At 46.0% G+C, this 21448-nt stretch overlaps 1 protein-coding gene across 2 annotated transcripts in view; it reads right to left on the reverse strand.

Annotated features, from left to right (window-relative positions):
- Positions 1 to 20953, reverse strand: part of LOC121534077 (complement factor H) — a 36738-nt gene extending 15785 nt beyond the window's left edge. For both annotated transcript variants that reach the window (XM_045205548.1, XM_045205547.1), the window contains exon 1: positions 20869 to 20953. In XM_045205548.1, the coding sequence (XP_045061483.1) occupies positions 20869 to 20938 (70 nt within the window). In that variant the 5' untranslated portion in view covers positions 20939 to 20953. The remainder of the gene's footprint in view (positions 1 to 20868) is intronic.
- Positions 20954 to 21448: the final 495 nt, after the last annotated feature.

Raw genomic sequence — 21448 nt, forward strand, 5'->3', positions numbered from 1 at the left:
AAGACGCCGCTCATTACCCCATAGGCTGTCGAACGAACCATGCCGGAGTTAGTGCTTACAAAAAGACGCCATTACTATTTCGCTCTATAGCTGGGGCAGGGAGCTGGGTGGATGAAGTGGCCACGGGCGGGGGTCGGCCCCCCCATGTCCGGAGGTCAGCTCCTGCTCTATGGGCCGGCCCCAGCCCTCTCTAGGTGTATTTAGTGGCACCCCCTGGTGGCCACAGGCGGGGGTCGGGCCCTCTCCGGTGGTCGGCCCCCCAACATCCGTCTCTGGCAGTCTCCCTGCTCTTCCTGGTGTAGAGAGCAGCGTGGATGTAGTGGTGGCCCATCCCTCTCAAGCCCTCTCCCCCGATCTCCCTAATGCAGGGAGCTGGCTTGATGGAGTGGCGCCCCCTTGCGGCCTTGGCAGCGGGCGGAGAAGTTGACTAATTGTTGGTAACAGGCTGATTGGTTGGGTATTTGAGCCAGTAAAAGGGGCTTTACTATTCTTGGGTAGTGGAATTACTTTTGCTTCCTTCAGGCCTGAGGGCACACACTTTTTAGTAGGCTTAGATTGAAGATATGGCAAATAGGAGTGGCAATTTCGTCCGCCATTATCCTCAGTAATATTCCATCCAAGTTGTCAGACCCCGGTGGCTTGTCATTGTTGATAGAAAACAATTGCTTTTTCACCTCATCCACTCTCACCTTACGGAATTCAAAATTACAACGCTTGTCTTTCATAATTTGATCAGTTATACATGGATATGTAGTGTCAGCGCTTGTTGCTGTCATGCCTTAGTTGGTAATGTTGCCAATGAAAAAGTCATTAAAGTAGTTGGCAATATCAGTGCGTTTTGTCGTGAATGAGCCATCTGATTCAATGAATGATGGAGCTGAGTTTGCCTTTTTCCCCAAAATGTCATTTAAGGTGCTCCAAAGCTTTTTTACTATCATTCTATATATCATTTATATTTGTTTCATAGTATAGTTTCTTCTTCTTTTTATTCAGTTTAGTCACTGGATTTCTCAATTTGCAATACGTTTGCCAATCGGTTGTGCAGCCAGACATATTTGCCATTCCTTTTGCCTCATCCCTCTCAACCATACAATTTTTCAGTTCCTCATCAATCCACGTGGATTTAACAGTTTTTCAGTCATTTTCTTAATTGGTGCATGTTAATTATTAACTGGAATAAGCAATTTCATAAATGTGTGAAGTGCAGCTTCTGGTTGCTCCTGGTTACACACCACAGACCAGCAAATATTTGTTACATCATCAACATAGAATCACTACAAAACGTATTGTATGAGCTCTTATGCACTATATTAGGCCCAGCCTTTGGAAGTTTTCCTAGATATGTCTACTATATTGTGATCACTACATCCGATGGTTTTGGATACTGCTTAAAGCTAAATTTTGCAACATTAATAAAGATATGATCAATACATGTTGATGATTTTACAATGTCCTGGACTTTACAGTGTCCTGCTATGAAAAGTATGTATACAGCCTTATTCAAAAATGTATTATTATTATTATTATTAATATTATTATTATAATTATTATTATTATTATTATTATTATAGATTTTTGTCAATCTAAACACAATACCCCACAAGCAAAAACATGTTTTTAGAAATGTTTGCAAATGTATAAAAAATATGAAACTGAAATATTACATTTACATAAGTATTCAGACCCTTTTCAGTACTTTGTTGAAGCACCTTTGGCAGCGGTTACAGCCTCGAGTCTTCTTGGCTATGACACTACAAGCTTGGCACACCTGTATTTGGGGAGTTTCTTCCATTCTTCTCTGCAGATCCTCTCAAGCTCTGTCAGGTTGGATGGGGAGCGTCGCTGTACAGCTATTTTCATGTCTCTCCAGAGATGTTTGATCGGGTTTAAGTCTGGCCTCTGGCTGGGCCAAGCAAGGACTTTCAGAGACTTTACATTTTTACATTTTAGTCATTTAGCAGACACTCTTATCCAGAGCGACTTACAATTAGTGAGTGCATACATTTTTCATACAGACTTGTCCCGAAGCCACTCCTGCGTTGTCTTGGCTGTTTGCTTAGGGTTGTTGTCCTGTTGGAAGGTGTACCTTCGCCCCAGTCTAAGGTCCTGAGCGCTCTGGAGCAGGTTTTCATCAAGGATCTCTCTGTACCTTGCTCCGTTCATCTTTCCCTCGATCCTGACTAGTCTCCCAGTCCCTGCCGCAGAAAAACATCCCCACAGCATGATGCTGCCACCACCATGCTTCACCATAGGGATGGTGACAGGTTTCTTGGCATTCAGGGCAAAGAGTTCAATCTTGGTTTCATCAGACCAGATAATCCTGTTTCTCATGGTCTGAGAGTCCTTTAGGCGCCTTTTGGCAAACTCGAAGCGGGCTGTCATGTGCCTTTTACTGAGGATTGGCTTCCGTCTGGCCACTCTACCATAAAGGCCTGATTGGTGGAGTGATGCAGAGATGGTTGTCCTTATGGAAGGTTCTCCCATCTCCACAGTGGAACTCTGGAGCGCTGTCAGAGTGACCATCGGGTTCTTGGTCACCTCCCTGACCAAAGCCCTTCTCCCCCTGTTGCTCAGTTTGTCCGGGCCAGATCTAGGAAGAGTCTTGATGGTTTCAAACTTCTTCAATTTAAGAATGATGGAGGCCGCTGTGTTCTTGGAGAGTTTCAATGCTGCAGAAATTTTTTGGTACCCTTCCCCAGAGCTGTGCCTCGACACAATCCTGTCTCGGAGCTCTACAGACAATTCCTTCAACATCATGGCTTGGGTTTTGCTCTGACATGCACTGTCAACTGTGGGACATTTATATAGACAGGTGTGTGCCTTTCCAAATCATGTCCAGTCAATTGAATGTACCACAGGTGGACTCCAATCAAGTTGTAGAAATATTTCAAGGATGATCAATGGGAACAGGATATACCTGGGCTCAATAAAAAAAGAAAATATATATACATTTGCTAAAATAAAAAAAACAGAGTTTACTTTGTCATTATGGGGTATTGTGTGTAGACGTAACAAAATGTTGAAAAAGTGAACGGGTCTGAATACTTTCCGAATGCACTGTACATTGCAAAATGAATGGATTAACATAAAAGGCATCAATCTTAAGTTACAAGGCAATATTGACATTACAAGGCATTATTCTAGGCATGATCAGAGAGACCAATGCTTGTGCCATGGCGCGTAGATCATGGGAGAGGGAGAGAGAAAGAAAGAGTGAGAGTGAGAGTGTATCTCACCAGCACAGGTCAGGAGAAAATAACAAAGAGACAATTAATCTAAGACCCTTTATAACATCTGAATTATTTGGATTCAAAATCGGAGTTGTTGACCAATAGTATTACTGTAAAATTAACCTCCAATCAAATATCAAACCTAGATGATGTAATGACAACAGAACCTCTGCTTCTCAGAGGTGAGACAGATAGGGGTTTGAGGAATCAACACAGAGAATGCTGAATTCCTGAGAAGACAATAAAACCTTTTGCATAGAGTGTTGATAAGAGACTTCGGGGGCTGGGTCGCCCTACACCTCTCAGCCCCATTATCCCTTCAGGCAAAGCGTGAATACAGGACTAAGATTGAATCCTACTACACCGGCTCTGAAGCTCGTCGGATATGGCACGGCTTGCAAACTATCACGGATTACAAAGAGAAACCCAGCCGTGAGCTGCCAAGTGACATAAGCCTACCAGACGAGCTAAATGCCTTCTATGCTCGTTTCGAGGCAAGCAACACTGAACCATGCATGAGAGCACCAGCTGTTCTGGACGACTGTGCATTTGTGCTCTCCGTAGCTGATGTGAGTAAGACCTTTAAACAGGTTAACATTCAGACTGATTACCAGGACGCGTACTCAGATCATGAGCTGACCAGCTGGCAAGATCTTCACTGATATTTTCAACCTCTCCCTGACCCAGTTTGTAATACACTATATATACAAAGTATGTGGGCACCGCTTCAAATTAGTGGATTTGGTTATTTCAGCAACACCCGTTGCTGATAGGTGTATAAAATCGAGCACACAGCCATGCAATCTCCATAGACAAACATTGGCAGTAGAATGGCCTTACTGAAGAGCTCAGTGACTTTTAACGTTGCACCATCATAGGATGCCACCTTTCCAACTAGTCAGTTCGTCACATTTCTGCCCTGCTAGAGCTGCCTCAGTCAACTGTAAGTGCTCTTATTGTGAAGTGGAAATGTCTAGGAGCAACAACGGCTCAGCCGGTAGGCCACACAAGCTCAAAAAACGTAAAAATTGTCTGTCCTCGGTTGCAACACTCACTACTGAGTTTCAAACTGCCTCTGGAAGCAACGTCTGCACAATAACTGTTCGTCAGGAGCTTCATGAAATGGGTTTCCTTGGCCAAGCAGCCGCACAGAGGCCTATGATCACCATGTACAATCCCAAGCGTCGGCTGGAGTGGTGGAAAGCTCACCGCCATTGAACTCTGGAGCAGTGGAAATGCGTTCTCTGGAGTCATGAATCACGTTTCATCATCTGGCAGTCCTGACGGACTAATCTAGGTTTGGCGGATGCCAGGATAGCGCTACCTGCCCCGATGCATAGTGCCAACTTTACAGTTTGATGGAGGAGGAATAATGGTCTGGGGCTGTTTTCATGGTTCGGGCTAGATGGTTTGCATTACAAAACCACCTTGTTCCACACAGAAATGGTTAATCGAGAACCCCATCGAGCACCTTTGGGATGAATTGGAGCGCCGACTGCAAGTCAGGCCTAATCGCCCAACCTTAGTGCCCAACCTCACTAATGCACTTGTTGCTGAATAGAAGCAAGTCCCCGCAGCAATGTTCCAACATCTAGTGGAAAACCTTATCGCAGGAAAGTGGGGATGAACTCCATATTAGTTTCCATGATTTTGGAATGATATGTTTGACGAGAAGTTGTCCACAAACTTTTGGTCATGTAGTGTACCTACATGTTTCAAGGAGTCCATTATAGTCCCTGTGCCCAAGAATGCCAAGATAACCTGACAAAATGACTACCCCCTTGTAGCAATCACATCTGTAGCCATGAAATGCTTTGAAAGGCTGGTCATGGCTCACATGAACACCATCATCCCAGAAACCCTGGACACGCTCCAATTCAAATACCACCCCAACAGATCCATAGATGAATACCCTTTCCCAGCTGGACAAAAGGAACACCTATGTGAGAATGCTGTTCATTGACTACAGCTCAGCGTTCAACACCATGGTGCCCTCCAAGCTCATCACTAAGCTAAGGACCCTGGGATTGAACACCTCCCTCTGCAACTGGATCCTGGACTTCCGGAGGGGCCGCCCCCAGGTGGTAAGGGTAGGCAACACCCTATCCGCCACACTGACCCTCAATACAGGGGCCCCTCAGGGGTGCCACACTGACCCTCAATACGGGGGCCTCTCAGGGGTGCGTGCTTAGTCCCCTCATGTACTCCCTGTTCACCCAAGACTGTGTGGCCACACATAACTGCAACACCATCATTAAGTTTGCCGACAACACAATGGTGGTAGGCCTGATCATTGACGATGATGAGACAGCCTATAGGGAGGAGGTCAGAGACCTGGCAGTGTGGTGCCAGGACAACAACCTTTCCCTCAAGTTGAGCAAGACAAAGGAGCTGATTGTAGACTACAGGAAAAGGAGGGCCGAGCATGCCCCCATTCACATTGACAGGGCTGTAGGGGAGCGGGTCGAGAGCTTCAAGTTCCTTGGCGTCCACATCACTAAGGACCTATCGTGGTCCAAACACACAAACACAGTCGTGTGGAGGGCACGACAATGACAATTCCCCCTCTGGAGGCTGAAACGATTTGGCATGGGACCTCAGATCCTCAAAAAGTTCTACAGCTGCACCATCGAGAGCATCCTGACTGTTTGCATCACCGCTTAGTATGGCAACTGCTCGGCATACGACCGCAAGGTGCTACAGAGGGTAGTGGTATGGCCCAGTACATCACTGGGGCCGAGCGCCCTGCCATCCAGGATCTCAATACCAGGCGGTAACTTTAACTTCCTGACTGATGTCTTTTTCCTCCAAACATTACGATGGTCAATAGTGTCAAACAGTTCTATTTTTGTTTCATCAGACCAGAGGACATTTCTACAAAAAATACGATCTTTGTCCCCATGTGCAGTTGCAAACCATAGTCTGGCTTTTTTATGGCAGTTGTGGAGAAGTGGCTTCTTCCTTGCTGAGCAACCTTTCAGGTTATGTCGATATAGGACTCGTTTTACTGTGGATATAGATAATTTTGTACCTGTTTCCTCCAGCATCTTCATAAGGTCCTTTGCTGTTGTTCTGGGATTGATTTGCACTTTTCGCACCAAAGTACGTTAATCTCTAGGAGACAGAACGCAATCATTCCTGAGCGGTATGACGGCTGCGTGGTCCCATGGTGTTTATACTTGCCTACTATTGTTTGTACAGATGAACGTGGTACCTTCAGGCGTTTGGAAATTGCTCCCAAGGATGAACCAGCCTTGTGGAGGTCCACAATATTTTTCTAAGGTCTTGGCTGATTTCTTTTGATTTTCCCATGATGTCAAGCAAAGAGGCACTGAGTTTGAAGGTAGGCCTTGAAATACATCCACAGGTACACCTCCAATTGACTCAAATGATGTCAATTAGCCTATCAGAAGCTTCTAAACCCATGACATCATTTTCTGGAATTTTCCAAGCTGTTTAAAGGCACAGTCAACTTAGTGTATGTAAACTTCTGACCCACTGGAATTGTGATACAGTGAATTATAAGTTAAATAATCTGTCTGTGAACAATTGTTGGAAAAATTACTTGTGTCATGCACACGGTAGATGTCCTAACCGACTTGCCAAAACTATAGTTTGTTAACAAGAAATGTGTGTAGTGGTTGAAAAACGAGTTTTAATGACTCGAACCTAAGTTTATGTAAACTTCCGACTTCAACTGTAACTGTGTAAAATGCACACTAAAGGAGCAGTAGGTGTCTATAGTTTGTCCTATAGCTAGACTAAGTGCCAAACCCCTGCTTTCAGTTAAGAATACATTTTAAGTAATTAGTTTTAGCTAAAACGCTATACCCGGGACTTAGCGAGTGTGACTCACCCATGAGGGAGCTGTCTGGTCAATTAGATAGGGAGGACCAGCCGCTAGCAGAAGTGTCATTTGGCATGGGGTCCTCAGATCCTCAAAAAGTTCTACAGCTGCATCATCGAGAGCCTACTGACTGGTTGCATCACCGCCTGGTATGGCAACTGCTCGGCCTCCAACCGCAAGGCACTACAGAGGGTAGTGCTTAAGGCCCAGTACATCACTGGGGCCAAGCTTCCTGCCATCCAGGACCTCTATACCAGGCGGTGTCAGAGGAAGGCCCTCAAAATTGTCAAAGACTCCAGCCACCCTAGTCATAGACTGTTCTCTCTGCTACCGCACGGCAAGCGGTACCGGAGCGCCAAGTCTAGGTCCAAAAGGCTTCTCAACAGCTTCTACCACCAAGCCATAAGATTCCTGAACAGCTAATCATGGCTACCCGGACTATTTGCACTGACCCCCACCCCCACCCCGTCGACTAGCCGGTGCCCCCGCACATTGACTGTGGCAAGCAGGGATAGATCAAGAGGGGACCCGGTTGATAAAGTGGAGCTCAGGGCTCAGGGCTCCACTGCTAACTCAGCTCAAGGTAGGAAGACAGGGAGGCCCTCTCATCGGGAAAGAGGCTCATACTTCCGGATAATCAAGGCCTACAAGGCGCGGTGGGAGTTGACCCACCCTGTAAGGTCAAGAGAAAATCCACAGGTGAAGCTAGTAGGTCCGTCAGGGAGGCGGCCGGTACTAGTCGCCTCGACACTTCTGGCAGAGTCTTATCCAGCTGGCCGTACACCTCAGACAGGACAAGACCATTCGCAACAAGCACAAAGAGTCTCAACTTCCACAGCAACCATACCAAACACCGTTGCCAGTGTACCAAAGCTGGATAAAGGCATAGCCTCGGGAAGTAGTTTGGGTGGGGGTGCTGCGTTTGGGTGGGGGGGGGGAAAAGGTTTTTGTCCGCACTGCAGACAGCTATATCGGTCTGCTAATGCAGGACTATTAAAAGGCCAAGTGCACTACTTTTGCAAACATAGACGTCTATGTTTGGTTCAGATTTGTAGATTTCATAGATGTCTATAAATGAAGTATTTTCAACTTTCATTCAAAACCGAAAATGAAACTGATTTCAATGTCCGGAAAATACGTCTTTTCAACTTCAACGTCTGGAAAAAATGTATTTTAGACATCTTTTCAACGTAATTCTGCTGACTGAGACTATTCTAGTTTTGCTGATGGAGGCAATGTTTTGGTCTCGCCTAGGGTGGCAAAATGGCCAGGACCAGCCCTGAATGCAGGAGAAGTAAAGGCCCAGTGCACTACTTTTGTGAAGAATATACAGTACCAGTCAAAAGTTTTAGAACACCTACTCATTCAACGGTTTTTCTTTATTTTTACTATTTTCTACATTGTTGAATAATAGTGAAGACATCAAAACTATGAAATAACACATATGGAATCATGTAGTAACCAAAAAAGTGTTAAACAAATCAAAATATATTTTATATTTGAGATTCTTCAAATAGCCACCCTTTGCCTTGATGACAGCTTTGCACACTCTTGGTATTCTCTCAACCATAGCAGCTGTACAGATCGCAATGACTACAATGAATGGCTAAATTAGTTCTGGACACTAAGGGTCTGTGGAGCTCCTCCTCTTAACTCTATCCAGGAGTGTATAATACACTGCTCCATACACTCCCCTCCAGGCTCCTCCTTTCCACCACATCTTTTAGGTAAAAACAGTGCAATGTGGGCTACTGTGTGAAAATAGCAATAGCTGATGTGATAATGCATTGCAAAAGGTACAGTGCTATGGTAATACAGTACCACTGACATAGGACTTACAGGTACTTTATTTTAGGGGACTGAAACATAACTGGTAACTACCTGGTGCCAAGGTAACGATACCCAGTGGTACGGGTTCAAATGAACCAAAACAATCAATAATTAATAGGATATAATTGTGTAATTACCATCTTACCATGTAATTTCTTAGTAAATACCAGTTACTTTCTGTAGTGTAAAATACAGTCCTACAGACTTACCCTGGCACTCGATTGTCTGACTCCACTCTCCGTTCTTGCAAGTTGCTTTTCCTCTTGAGCCTTGGTTAGGGCCGCTAAGGCATCCATAATCTATTTGGTCCCCATTTTCATATCGCTCTCGGTCAGGAATCAGCAGCATTCTCGTGTCTGCACCCTCAGGTTTACTACAGTAATCTGTAAGTGAAGCACGTACATGGATCAATAACCTCCTCCATACAGTCTTTTGGCTCCTCCCTTTCCACCACATCTTCTAAAAACAATGTGTTACTCTGTGTGGAAATAGCAATCCAATTGCAGGGCTAGACATTAAAGCTTATCCGGGACAAGTGAAAAGAAAATAGTCGGGCAAACAAAATATAAATTTAAGTTGTCCGAATGGACAAGTGCATTTAAAAATTAAAAATCACAATATCAAACAATTACTCCGATCAGAATTGGATGCGATGTGTTGCACACTGTTCTCACTATCTCTGCAGAGCGCATCAGAATATATGATTATATTTTATTGAGAGGCACGAGCGGTCTTTCAATCACATGTAGCCACGTGTGCACATTTGTTGATATTCCTTGCTACAGCAGATGCATTTATATTTTTGTTCAGTGAATATATACAGTGCATTTGGAAAGTATTCAGACCCTTGGACTTTTTCGACATTTTGTTACGTTACAGACTTATTCTGAAATGGATTCAATTGTCTTTTTTTCCCTCATCAATCTACACACAATACCCCATAATTACAAAGCAAAAACTGGTTTTTAGAAATGTTTGCTAATTTTTTCCAAATAAAAATCGGATATTTCATATTTACATAAGTATTCAGACCCTTTACTCAGTATTTTGTTGAAGCACCAATGGCAGAAATTACAGCCTCAAGTATACTTGGGTATGATGCTACAAGCTTGGCACACCTGTATTTGTGTAGTTTCTCCCATTCTTCTCTGCAGATCCTCTCAAGCTCTGTCAGTTTGGATGGCGAGGGTCGCTGTATAGCTATTTTCAGGTTTCTCCATAGATGTTCAATCGGGTTCAAGCCCATTGCTCTGGCTGAGCAATTCAAGGACATTGACAGACTTGTTCCTAAGCCACTCCCGCGTTGTCTTGACTTTGTGCTTAGGGTTGTTGTCCTGTTGGAAGGTGAACCTTCGCCCCAGTCTGAGGTCCTGAGCACTCTGGAGCAGGTTTTCATCAAGGACCTCTCTGTACTTTGCTCAGTTAATCTTTCCTTCAAACCTGACTAGTCTCCCAGTCCCTGCTGCTGAAAAACAACCCCAATGCATGATGTTGCCACCACCATGCTTCACCATAGGGATGGTGCCAGGTTTCCTTCAAGCCAAAGAGTTCAAACTTGGTTTCATCAGACCAGAGAATCTTGTTTCTGAGGAGTGGCTTCTGTCTTGCCTCTCTACCATTAAGGCCTGATTGGTGGAGTGCTGCAGAGATGGTTGTCCTTCTGGAAGGTTCTCCCAATTCAACAGTGGAACTCTGGAGCCCTGTCAGAGTGACCATCGGGTTCTTGGTCACCTCCCTGACCAAGGCCCTTCTCCCCCGATTGCTCAGTTTGGCCAGGGCGGCCAGCTCTAGGAAGAGTCTTGGTGGTTCCAAACTTCTTTCATTTAAGAACGATGGAGGGCACTGTGTTCTTGGGAGCTTCAAAGCTGCAGAATTTTTTTAATACCTTTCCCCAGATCTGTGCCTCGACACAATCCTTTCTCGGAGCGCTACGGACAATTCCTTCAACCTCATTGCTTGGGTTTTGCTCTGATATACACTGTCAACTGTGGGACTTTACAGCTTCGGAGGAAGTCGTGACGAATTCCAGGTTGTAAGGCAACAAAATAGGAAAAACGCCAAGGGGGATGAATACTTTTGCAAGCCACTGTATATAGACAGGTGTGTGCCTTTCCAAATCATGTACAATCAATTGAATTTACCATAGGTGTACTCCAATTACATTTACATTTACATCATTTAGCAGACGCTCTTATCCAGAGCGACTTACAAATTGGTGCATTCACCTTATGGCCAGTGGGTTAACCACTTTACAATGTTTTTTTTTTTTTTTTTTTGGGGGGTGGGGGGGTAAGGGGGGGGTAGAAGGATAACTTTATCCTATCCCAGTTATTCCTTAAAGAGGTGGGGTTTCACATGTCTCCGGAAGGTGGTGAGTGACTCCGCTGTCCTGGCGTCGTAAGGGAGCTTGTTCCACCATTGGGGTGCCAGAGCAGCGAACAGTTTTGACTGGGCTGAGCGGGAACTGTGCTTCAGCAGAGGTAGGGGAGCCAGCAGGCCAGAGGTGGATGAACGCAATGCCCTCGTTTGGGTGTAGGGACTGATCAGAGCCTGAAGGTACGGAGGTGCCGTTCCCCTCACAGCTCCGTAGGCAAGCACCATGGTCTTGTAGCAGATGCGAGATTCAACTGGAAGCCAGTGGAGTGTGCGGAGGAGCGGGGTGACGTGAGAGAACTTGGGAAGGTTGAACACCAGACGGGCTGCGGCATTCTGGATGAGTTGTAGGGGTTTAATGGCACAGGCAGGGAGCCCAGCCAACAGCGGAGATGACAAGTGCCTGGATTAGGACCTGTGCCGCTTCCTGTGTAAGGCAGGGTCGTACTCTTCGAATGTTGTAGAGCATGAACCTACAGGATCGGGTCACCGCCTTGATGTTAGCGGAGAACGACAGGGTGTTGTCCAGGGTCACGCCAAGGCTCTTCGCACTCTGGGAGGAGGACACAACGGAGTTGTCAACCGTGATGGCGAGATCATGGAATGGGTAGTCCTTCCCCGGGAGGAAGAGCAGCTCCGTTTTGCCAAGGTTCAGCTTGAGGTGGTGATCCGTCATCCATACTGATATGTCTGCCAGACATGCAGACATATCAATCAAGTTGTGGAAACATATCAAAGATTACAACCTGTAAGATTACCTATTGCAGATTCAGTCTTCCCAGCCTGGTGCAGGTCTACAATTTTGTTTCTGATGTCCTTTGACAGCTCTTTGGTCTTGGCCATAGTGGAGTTTGGAGTGTGACTGTTTGAGGTTGTGGACAGGTGTCTTTTATACTGATAACAAGTTCAAACAGGTGCCATTAACACAGATAAAGAGTGTAGGACAGAGGAGCCACTTAAAGAAGAAGTTACAGGTCTGTGAGAGCCAGAAATCTTGCTTGTTTGTAGGTGACCAAATACTTATTTTCCACCATAATTTGCAAATAAATTCATTCAAACTCCTACAATGTGATTTTCTGGAGAAAAAAATTCTCAATTTGTCTGTCATAGTTGACGTGTGTAATGAATACTCGGACAGAGTGGTAAGATCCAATCGCAGAATAGCGATGCTTTATTATAGTACAGACAAGGGAATAGCTTAATCGTGGTCGGGCGGGCTGTGGTCAAAACCGGGCCAGGCAGAGACAGGCAGAGGTACCAAGGGAGCGGGCTAGTCGTAGTCGAGGTCACAGACACAGGATCAGAGGACGGTAATCACTGGGGTAGACAAGCAGAGGATTAAGTAATACGGGGAGTCAAACAACAAGGCACAGGTCGGATACACGGGTAATCAAAAACAACAAACTCTCTCTCTCTCTCGGAACAAAACGCTTAGCAAGTCACAATGGAACAATACCTCGCACCGACTGAACTTCTGAGCACACCTTATATCCTTCACTAATTACTGACAGGTGTGCTCAGAACTCAGGTGAACCAGATCGAGTCTGATGACTCCCCCTCTCTGTAGATCAGGGAAGTGTCAGACTCTGCCTAGACCCAGCCAATCCCCGATCCCTTACAGTATCCCCCTCCCCAGGGCCGGCTCCTGACGGCCTTCTACCTCTACCGGGTGGTCTTCCTCTGGGTCGGGGTCCTGGATGATCTGGGTGTTCAGCGTGGAAAGTGGCCTTGAGAGCGGGATCCAGTATGTCCTTAGCAGGGACCCAGGACCGTTCCTCAGGTCCATATCCCTCCCAGTCCACGAGATATTCGATGCCCCCTCGTCTCCGTCTTGACTCCAGTATCTCGTGGACTGTATAGATGGTGTCCTGTTCATCCTCCAAAGGTGGTGTAGTAGGTTTTTGAGCGATTGGGGGGTACATCGGGCTATAGTGGACAGGTTTCAATAGGGAGACGTGGAACGTAGGGTTTATCCTGTAGTGTCGAGGGAGTAACAGACGGTAGGTGACAGGGTTAATACGTCCCTGTACCTTGAAAGGACAGATGTACCTGGGTTGGAGCTTCTTGCAGCTCCGTCGGAACCGCAGGTCTCGGGTAGACAGCCACACTCGTTGCCCGGGTTGATAAGTGGGAGTAGGTCTCCGACGTCGGTCGGCGTAGGTCTTTTGCTGTTGTGAGGCTTGACTGAGATGTTGATGGGCCGTCTCCCAGACCTGCGCACTCCGACGGAACCACTCGTCCACAGCTGGTACCATCCCTGATGCGGTATCCCACGGGAACAGGGGTGGTTGATACCCTAGAACACACTGGAAGGGTGTTAGGCGTAGGGAGGTGTGAATGAGTGAGTTCTGAGCATACTCTACCCAAGGAAGGAATCGGCTCCACTCTTGCGGCTGCCGCGAACATTGTTGCCGTAGATATTTCCCAATTTCCTGGTTGAGCCGTTCTGTCTGCCCATTGGCCTGGGGATGATATCCGGAGGTTAGGCTAACCGAGATGCCCAAGCGTTCGCAGAAGGCCTTCCATACACGGGATACAAACTGGGGTCCCCGGTCGGAAACAATATCCTCCGGGACACCAAACTGCCGGAACACCTGGGTAAACATAGTCTCAGCCATCTGAGTGGTGTTAGGCAAACGGGTCATGGGTACTAACCGGCACATCTAGGAGAAACGATCGATGACCACGAGAATTACAGTATGGCCCTCTGATTCTGGTAGGTCGGTAACAAAGTCCATTGCAATGTGTGACCAGGGTCATTGAGGAGTTGGCAATGGCATCAGCTTACCCTCCGGTAGTGCACGAGGTACCTTGGACTGAGCACATACTGGACAGGATAAGACATAGTCTCTGACGTCATCTGTGAGGGAATCCCACCAGTATTTTCGGCTGATGAGTCGTGCAGTTCGAGTGATTCGGGATGACCAGATCCCAGCGACGTGTGGCACCATTCCATCAGTTGAGGTCGAAGCGGAGCTGGTACAAACACCTTTGACTCCGGGGTTTCTGGAGGGGCTGGTTCCGATTGTAGGCTCTCCTGAATAGTGTCATCGATAGCCCACCTCACAGGACCAGCACGGCAACTCCTGGGGAGGATAGGTTCTGGTTCCACGGGTCTTTCCGCGCGCTCGAACCGTCGGGAAAGCGCGTCCGCCTTACCATTCTTGGACCCGGGGATATAAGAGACAGTGAATCGGAACTGGTTGAAGAATAAAGACCACCTTGCCTGTCGGGAGTTCAGTCGTTTAGCACTGTGAAGATACTCCAGGTTGCGGTGGTCCGTGAGCACTTGGAACGGATGCTCTGCTCCCTCCAACCAATGTCTCCACTCCTCCAGTGCTAACTTCACCGCCAGTAGTTCACGATTACCCACGTCGTAGTTCTGCTCGGCCGAATTCAGTTTCCTTGAAAAGAAAGCACAGGGTCGTGATTTAGGCGGCTCACCTTGGCGTTGGGATAACACGGCTCCCACTCCAACCTCCGAGGCGTCCACTTCCACGATAAACGGCAAGGTAGGGTCCGGCTGACATAAAATAGGAGCGGTGGTAAAGCGTTGCTTCAACGTTTCAAACGCACGCACTGCCCCCTCCGTCCAGTTCAGACCGCGACCCTTGAAGCTGGTCATCGCCGACAGAGGAGCGGCGGTGGTGCTGAAATTACGCACGAACCGTCTATAGTAATTGGCAAACCCCAATAATCTCTGGAGCTCTTTCACCGTCTGGGGTTGAGGCCAATCTTGTACCGCTTGTACCTTGGATTCATCCAGTTTAACCCCGTCGGGAGTGAGTATGGCCCCAAGGAAGGAAATCGTGGTGACATGGAATTCACTCTTTTCTGCCTTCACGAACAGAGAGTGGTGTAGGAGCCGATCCAGAACCTGTCGTACATGGGACACATGTTCACTCAGAGAGTTAGAATAGATTAGGATGTCATCAATGTACACTATCACAAAGCGATCAATCATGTCCCTGAAAATGTCATTCATGAACGCCTGGAATACTGAGGGCGCGTTGGTAAGTCCATAGGGCATGACACAATATTCATAGTGTCCTCGATGTGTGATGAAGGCGGTCTTCCATTCATCCCCTTCTCTAATGCGCACCAGATTGTACGCACTCCTGAGGTCAAGTTTACTGTAGATAGAGGCCTGCCCCACCTGCTCGAGGGCTGCTGGGATCAAAGGAAGAGGGTAACGATTTTTTATGGTAATATCGTTCAACCCTCGATAGCCTATACAAGGACGCAGTCCGCCATCCTTTTTCTTCACGAAGAAAAAACTGGATGCGGCGGGAGACGTAGATGGGCGAATGGCCCCTTGCTGTAGCGGCTCATCAATATACTTGCTCATCGATTCTCGTTCCGGCTGTGACAACGGGTAGATTCTTCCACGAGGAGGTGTAGCCCCGGATAGCAGATCAATCGCACAGTCCCAGGCCCGATGAGGTGGTAATACGGTAGCCCTCTCCTTGGAGAACACCTGCGCGTAATCCTGGTATTCTGTTGGAACAACAGTAGACACTGCACCCTGCGCATCCTCCACAGTATACATTTTGCAAGGTAACTTGAGGCACTCTGCCCTACATACCTCACTCCAAGCGGTGATATCGCCAGATTTCCAGGAGATGACCGGATCATGGGTGACGAGCCAGGGGTGGCCGAGAACTAGCGGCTCCCGTGGAGCGGAGATGACGAACAAAATGATGTCCTCATGGTGTATGGAGCCCACTTGTAACTTGATTACCTCAGAACGGTGCGTAATGAACCCAGTGCCCATGGGCTCACCGTCTAGCGCGTTGACTCGCAGGGGAGGTTGAATTGGGATAAGTTGAACTCCCAATTCCTCAGCGAGACCCATATCCAGAAAACTGGCAGCCGCTCCGGAATCAATAAGACCCTCCAACCTGCGCACTTTCTCTCCGACCGATAAGGTAACTGGCACATACATTTGTTTAGATGTAATGTTGAACACTTGAGTCTCACTCACCGGTTTGGCAGTTCCGGCGATATCCTGGGTTACGGTTTGGGCGTACCGGACATTGACGAACGAAATGACCCGACTGACCACAATACAGGCATAGTCCGTCTTGCCGACATTGTTGTCTCACCGAATCTTGTAGGGGTGACCGTCCCAGTTGCATAGGTTCCTCCTCAGATTCTCTCCTCCGCTCTGTCGATTGCGTAGGACCAGTGACCGAGGGCTCCCGGACTGTGGATACCTTATGTTGCACTATCAGAATATCAATAGAGATGGCTATTTTGATAAACTCATGTAGCAGAGTGATATCTCCTCGACAAGCCAACTCAGTCTGTACGTCTTTGCGCAGCCCTCTTCGGAAAACGGTGAGCAAAGCAGTCTCGCTCCATCCGCTACCGGCTGCTATAGTACAGAACTCCAAAGCGTAGTCGGCTACTGTGCGACGGCCCTGCTGAAGTTCGCATAGTTGGTCTCCCACACTACGTCCAGATACTGGGTGGTCGAACACCTCTTGGAACAGTCTTTTGAACTGAACTTCCGCATTCAACTCGGGGACCTCAGCTGCCCAAAGCGCAGTAGCCCAATCCAGTGCTCTTCCCGTTAGCAGAGAAATCATGAAATCCACCCTGCTACGGTCATCGGGGAAACATAGTACGATTATACGACATATACAGGGACGTCTGGAGTAGAAACCCCTGACATTTGCCAGGTTCCCCGTCGTACCTTGTCGGTAGAGAAATCGGAGGTGCATGACGAGGACTGACCGTGCTTGGGGTGGTGCCCTCAGCCGCACCAGCGTTGAGTAGTTGCAGGAGTTCATCCATCCGTTTCTCCTGTATCTCCCATCGCCTCTGTAATTCCGCTGGATCCATGGTATTGGCGAGGTATTCTGTAATGAATACTCGGACAGAGTGGTAAGATCCAATCGCAGAATAGCGATGCTTTATTATAGTACAGACAAGGGAATAGCTTAATCGTGGTCGGGCGGGCTGTGGTCAAAACCGGGCCAGGCAGAGACAGGCAGAGGTACCAAGGGAGCGGGCTAGTCGTTGTCGAGGTCACAGACACAGGATCAGAGGACGGTAATCACTGGGGTAGACAAGCAGAGGATTAAGCAATACGGGGAGTCAAACAACAAGGCACAGGTCGGATACACGGGTAATCAAAAACAACAAACTCTCTCTCTCTCTCGGAACAAAACGCTTAGCAAGTCACAATGGAACAATACCTCGCACCGACTGAACTTCTGAGCACACCTTATATCCTACACTAATTACTGACAGGTGTGCTCAGAACTCAGGTGAACCAGATCGAGTCTGATGACTCCCCCTCTCTGTAGATCGGGGAAGTGTCAGACTCTGCCTAGACCCAGCCAACCCCCGATCCCTTACAACGTGTACCAATGATGAAAATTACAGGCCTCTCTCATCTTTTTAAGTGGGAGAACTTGCACAATTGGTGGCTGACTAAATACTTTCTTTCCCCACTGTACGCTTGACCTGTTTGATGGTTCGTTTGGGGGCATAGCAGGATTTCTTATAAGAGTCCGGGTTAGAGTCCCGCTCCTTGGAAGCGGCAGCTCTACACTTTAGATCAGTGCCGATGTTGCCTGTAATCCATGGCTTCTGGTTGGAGTATGTACGTACGGTAACTGTGGGGACAACGTCATCGATGCACTTATTGATGAAGCCGGTGACTGATGTGGTATACTCCTCAATGCCATCGGATGAGTCCCGGAACATATTTCAGTCTGTGCTAGCAAAACAGTCCTGTAGCTTAGCATCTGCGTCATCTGACCACTTCCGTATTAAGCGAGTCACTGGTACTTCCTGCTTTAGTTTTTGCTTGGAGGATAGAATTATGGTCAGATTTGCCAAATGGAGGGCGAGGGAGAGCTTTGTAATCATCTCTGTGTGTGGAGTAAAGGTGGTCTAGAGTTTTTTTCTTGTAGCACATGTAACATGCTGGTAGAAATGAGTTAAAACGGATTTAAGTTTCCCTCTATTAGGTGCGCCACCTCTGGATGAGCATTTTCTTGTTTGCTTATGGCTTTATACAGCTTGTTGAGTGCGGTCTTAGTGCCAGCATCGGTTTGTGGTGGTAAATAGACAGCTACGAAAAATATAGGTGAAAACTCTCTTGGTAAATAGTGTGGTCTACAGCTTATCATGAGATACTCTACCTCAGGCGTGCAAAACCTTGAGACTTCCTTAATATTTGATTTCATCACCAGCTGTTATTGGCAAATAGACACAGACCGCCACCCCTTGTCTTACCGGAGGCAGCTGTTCTGTCTTGCCGATACACAGAAAAACCATTCAACTGTATATTATCCATGTCGTCGTTCAGCCACGACTCGGTGAAACATAAGATATTACAGTTTATAATGTCGCGTTGGTAGGATAGTCTTGAACGGAGTTCATCCAGTTTATTCTCCAATGATTGCACATTGACCAATAGGACAGATGGTAGAGGCCCACTCGCCGGCGAATTCTCACAAGGCACCCCGACCTGCATCCCCTGTATCTGCATCTTCTCTTCATGCAAATGACGGGGATTTGGGCCTGGTCCCGTATCTCGAGTAAGTAATTTGCGTCCGACTCGTTAAAGAAAAAATCTTCGTCCAGTTCGAGGAGAGTAATCGCTGTTCTGATATCGAGAAGCTATTTTCGGTCATAAGAGACGGTGGCAAAAACATTATGTACAAAAATAAGTTACAAACAATGTGAAAAAACACACAAAATAGCACAATTGGTTAGGAGCCCGTAAAACGGCAGCCATCTCCTCCGGCGCCATTCTAGACAAGTTTAAACCATACTTTTCCTTTAATATTTACATTTTTAAAACAATACAAATACATTCAGTTTAAAAAACGTCCAGCAATGCAATTACATTGAATATTACACAGGGCTGTGAATAGTGTAGCTTGTCCCTGAGCTGGCGGACGAATGGTTCTTGCCTCTCTGCCTGCTGGAGGTACTGGATGTTGGTTCCAACCTTAAAAGTAACAACCAAGAAATTTAGCAGGTCTGTTAGGAAATGCCTTTGTCATACAATCTGGATGAGGGCATTTCTGTGCTGCACAAGATATACTCTAAATGGGGAGATGGGAAACTCTATTTGATTTGTAAAATTATATTCTTCTTTCATTTACACATTTCATGATGTGACTATGAGATGTGGCTGTATCTAGGGGGATTGTTTTTAACTGAGCCTGCTAGCTAGCTTATGCTGCTAATATTAGCTAAGTATCTAACGTTAGCTAGCTAGCAATTGCTGTGAAGTAACCAAAACTTTTTGAAATAACAATTGAGGTAGCTATGTAATCTAACTCAACACTTAACACCTACAAACAAATGTAAATTACAATAAAAAAATGTTAACTTACTTGATTTTCACTGTCCAGTGGCACCACAAGTGGGCATTTGATTTGCGAACTGCATCACATGTGCTCTTACTGCGTTACAGAAACACCGCTAACCAAACAACAGTGCATGTTTACTGAATTAAAGGCTAACTACACAAACAAATCTATGTTTCATAGATTTTTCCCAGACCTCAAAAGTGGTCCCCTGATGTGATTTAAGCATTGTTGTGAACACAGAAAATCCAATGTTGTTGTTTTTCTATTAAAAAAGTGTGAAAAAAATTGAGGGAAAAGGAAAAAAATGGGAAATCCGAAACTTGGAAAAGCAAAAAAATGAGAAAACAGAATAAAAATGTTAATAAACGGATTTGAAAAGGCACTACCAATGTTTTTTTCTTTGCATGACTACACTTTAGAGCGTGTTTCATCCAGCAGCACAGCATTTTGGGGAAAGTTGAGTTCAGGTCCAATATTGGATATGCACCCAAGAGGGAAATAGGTTGGGCCATCCTAGAAATGTTTTAGAGTAATATAATATATGCCATTTAGTAGACGCTTTTATCCAAAGCAACTTAAAGTCATGCGTGCATACATTTTTAAGTATGGGTGGTCCCGGGAATTAAACCCACTATCCTGGCATTGCAATGCTCTACCAAGATGCATGGCAAGGTTATAAATGCTTTGTGAAGCCTCAATTTAATATGATTTATAAAGCCTTTATTAAGCTGTGCTTATGCCACTCTTTATAAAGCACAGGTTTATGTCATATTGGTGGGTTATGTCACATTTTACATGGATGGTTATGTCACAGAGTTATGCCACATTTATGAACCCTTTATAGAGCATGACATACAGTTATAGATGATTTGTGACACAATTTTGTAGTGTTTATGAAGGTTTTATGACGCCTTTATTAGCTGCACATCATTTAAAGAGGGACCATATGGGTCAAATGACCACATTTTCATAAATGTGATTATATATTCTTGAAGTCCTGTCAAAAACATAAAACGTGAATATGGAATTGATGGCAGAAATGGACGTCACTTTCCCAGCGTTTCAGGAGAGTAATGTGTTGTTTCCCTATGGTGATGTACAGTAGTAGCTAAACGTAGCAAAGCAAACGCATCAGTTATGTTTACCCACTTTGTACAGTCTAGTCAGTGTCTTACAGAGCAATTGGTGGATACTAACCCAATGTGGTCACTACAAGCATGTGAGAAAGTGAAGGAAAACACATCCTTACCAGTCTGAGCTGATGAAGCATCCACATTCACCCATACCACCTGACACAGCAGAGTCAGAGATGATTTCATGTTGATCAAATGGTAGATGCAGTAAAAATGGAAGGAGTAGACCATAAATAAACAGTGTCTATCCTAAAGTTAATGTTTGTCTACAGAGTTACATTCCCCAGGGAGCACTGAAGAGAATCACTGTCCAGGGGGATTGACCCAAAATACCGGAATACTCCAATATATAGAATTCAATCAAACCTGCACTGCAGAAAACACAGTTCTTGTGAAAATGTCCAATGGAGGAACTGCGTTGGTTCAGTCTATTAATAATAGTTCAAAACACAACTCCTTTTAATTTGAATGAATTTAATTTGTAGTATTTTTAAGACCACTATACTAGATATCAGCATAAATAACTTTTTCCACTATTGTTCAGCTGCATAAGATAGAGACATTTCTACAGTAATCTGATGTGCTTAGGTTAAGAGCTAGACAGACATTGAGGGCTACAGGTATCACATAGTTAGAATGTGGATAATCTAAATTGAAACATTTTGTCATTATTCAAACACAAAAACTGTACTAACA

Source organism: Coregonus clupeaformis, chromosome 20, assembly GCF_020615455.1.
Source record: "Coregonus clupeaformis isolate EN_2021a chromosome 20, ASM2061545v1, whole genome shotgun sequence".
NCBI classification, from domain to species: Eukaryota; Metazoa; Chordata; class Actinopteri; order Salmoniformes; family Salmonidae; genus Coregonus; species Coregonus clupeaformis.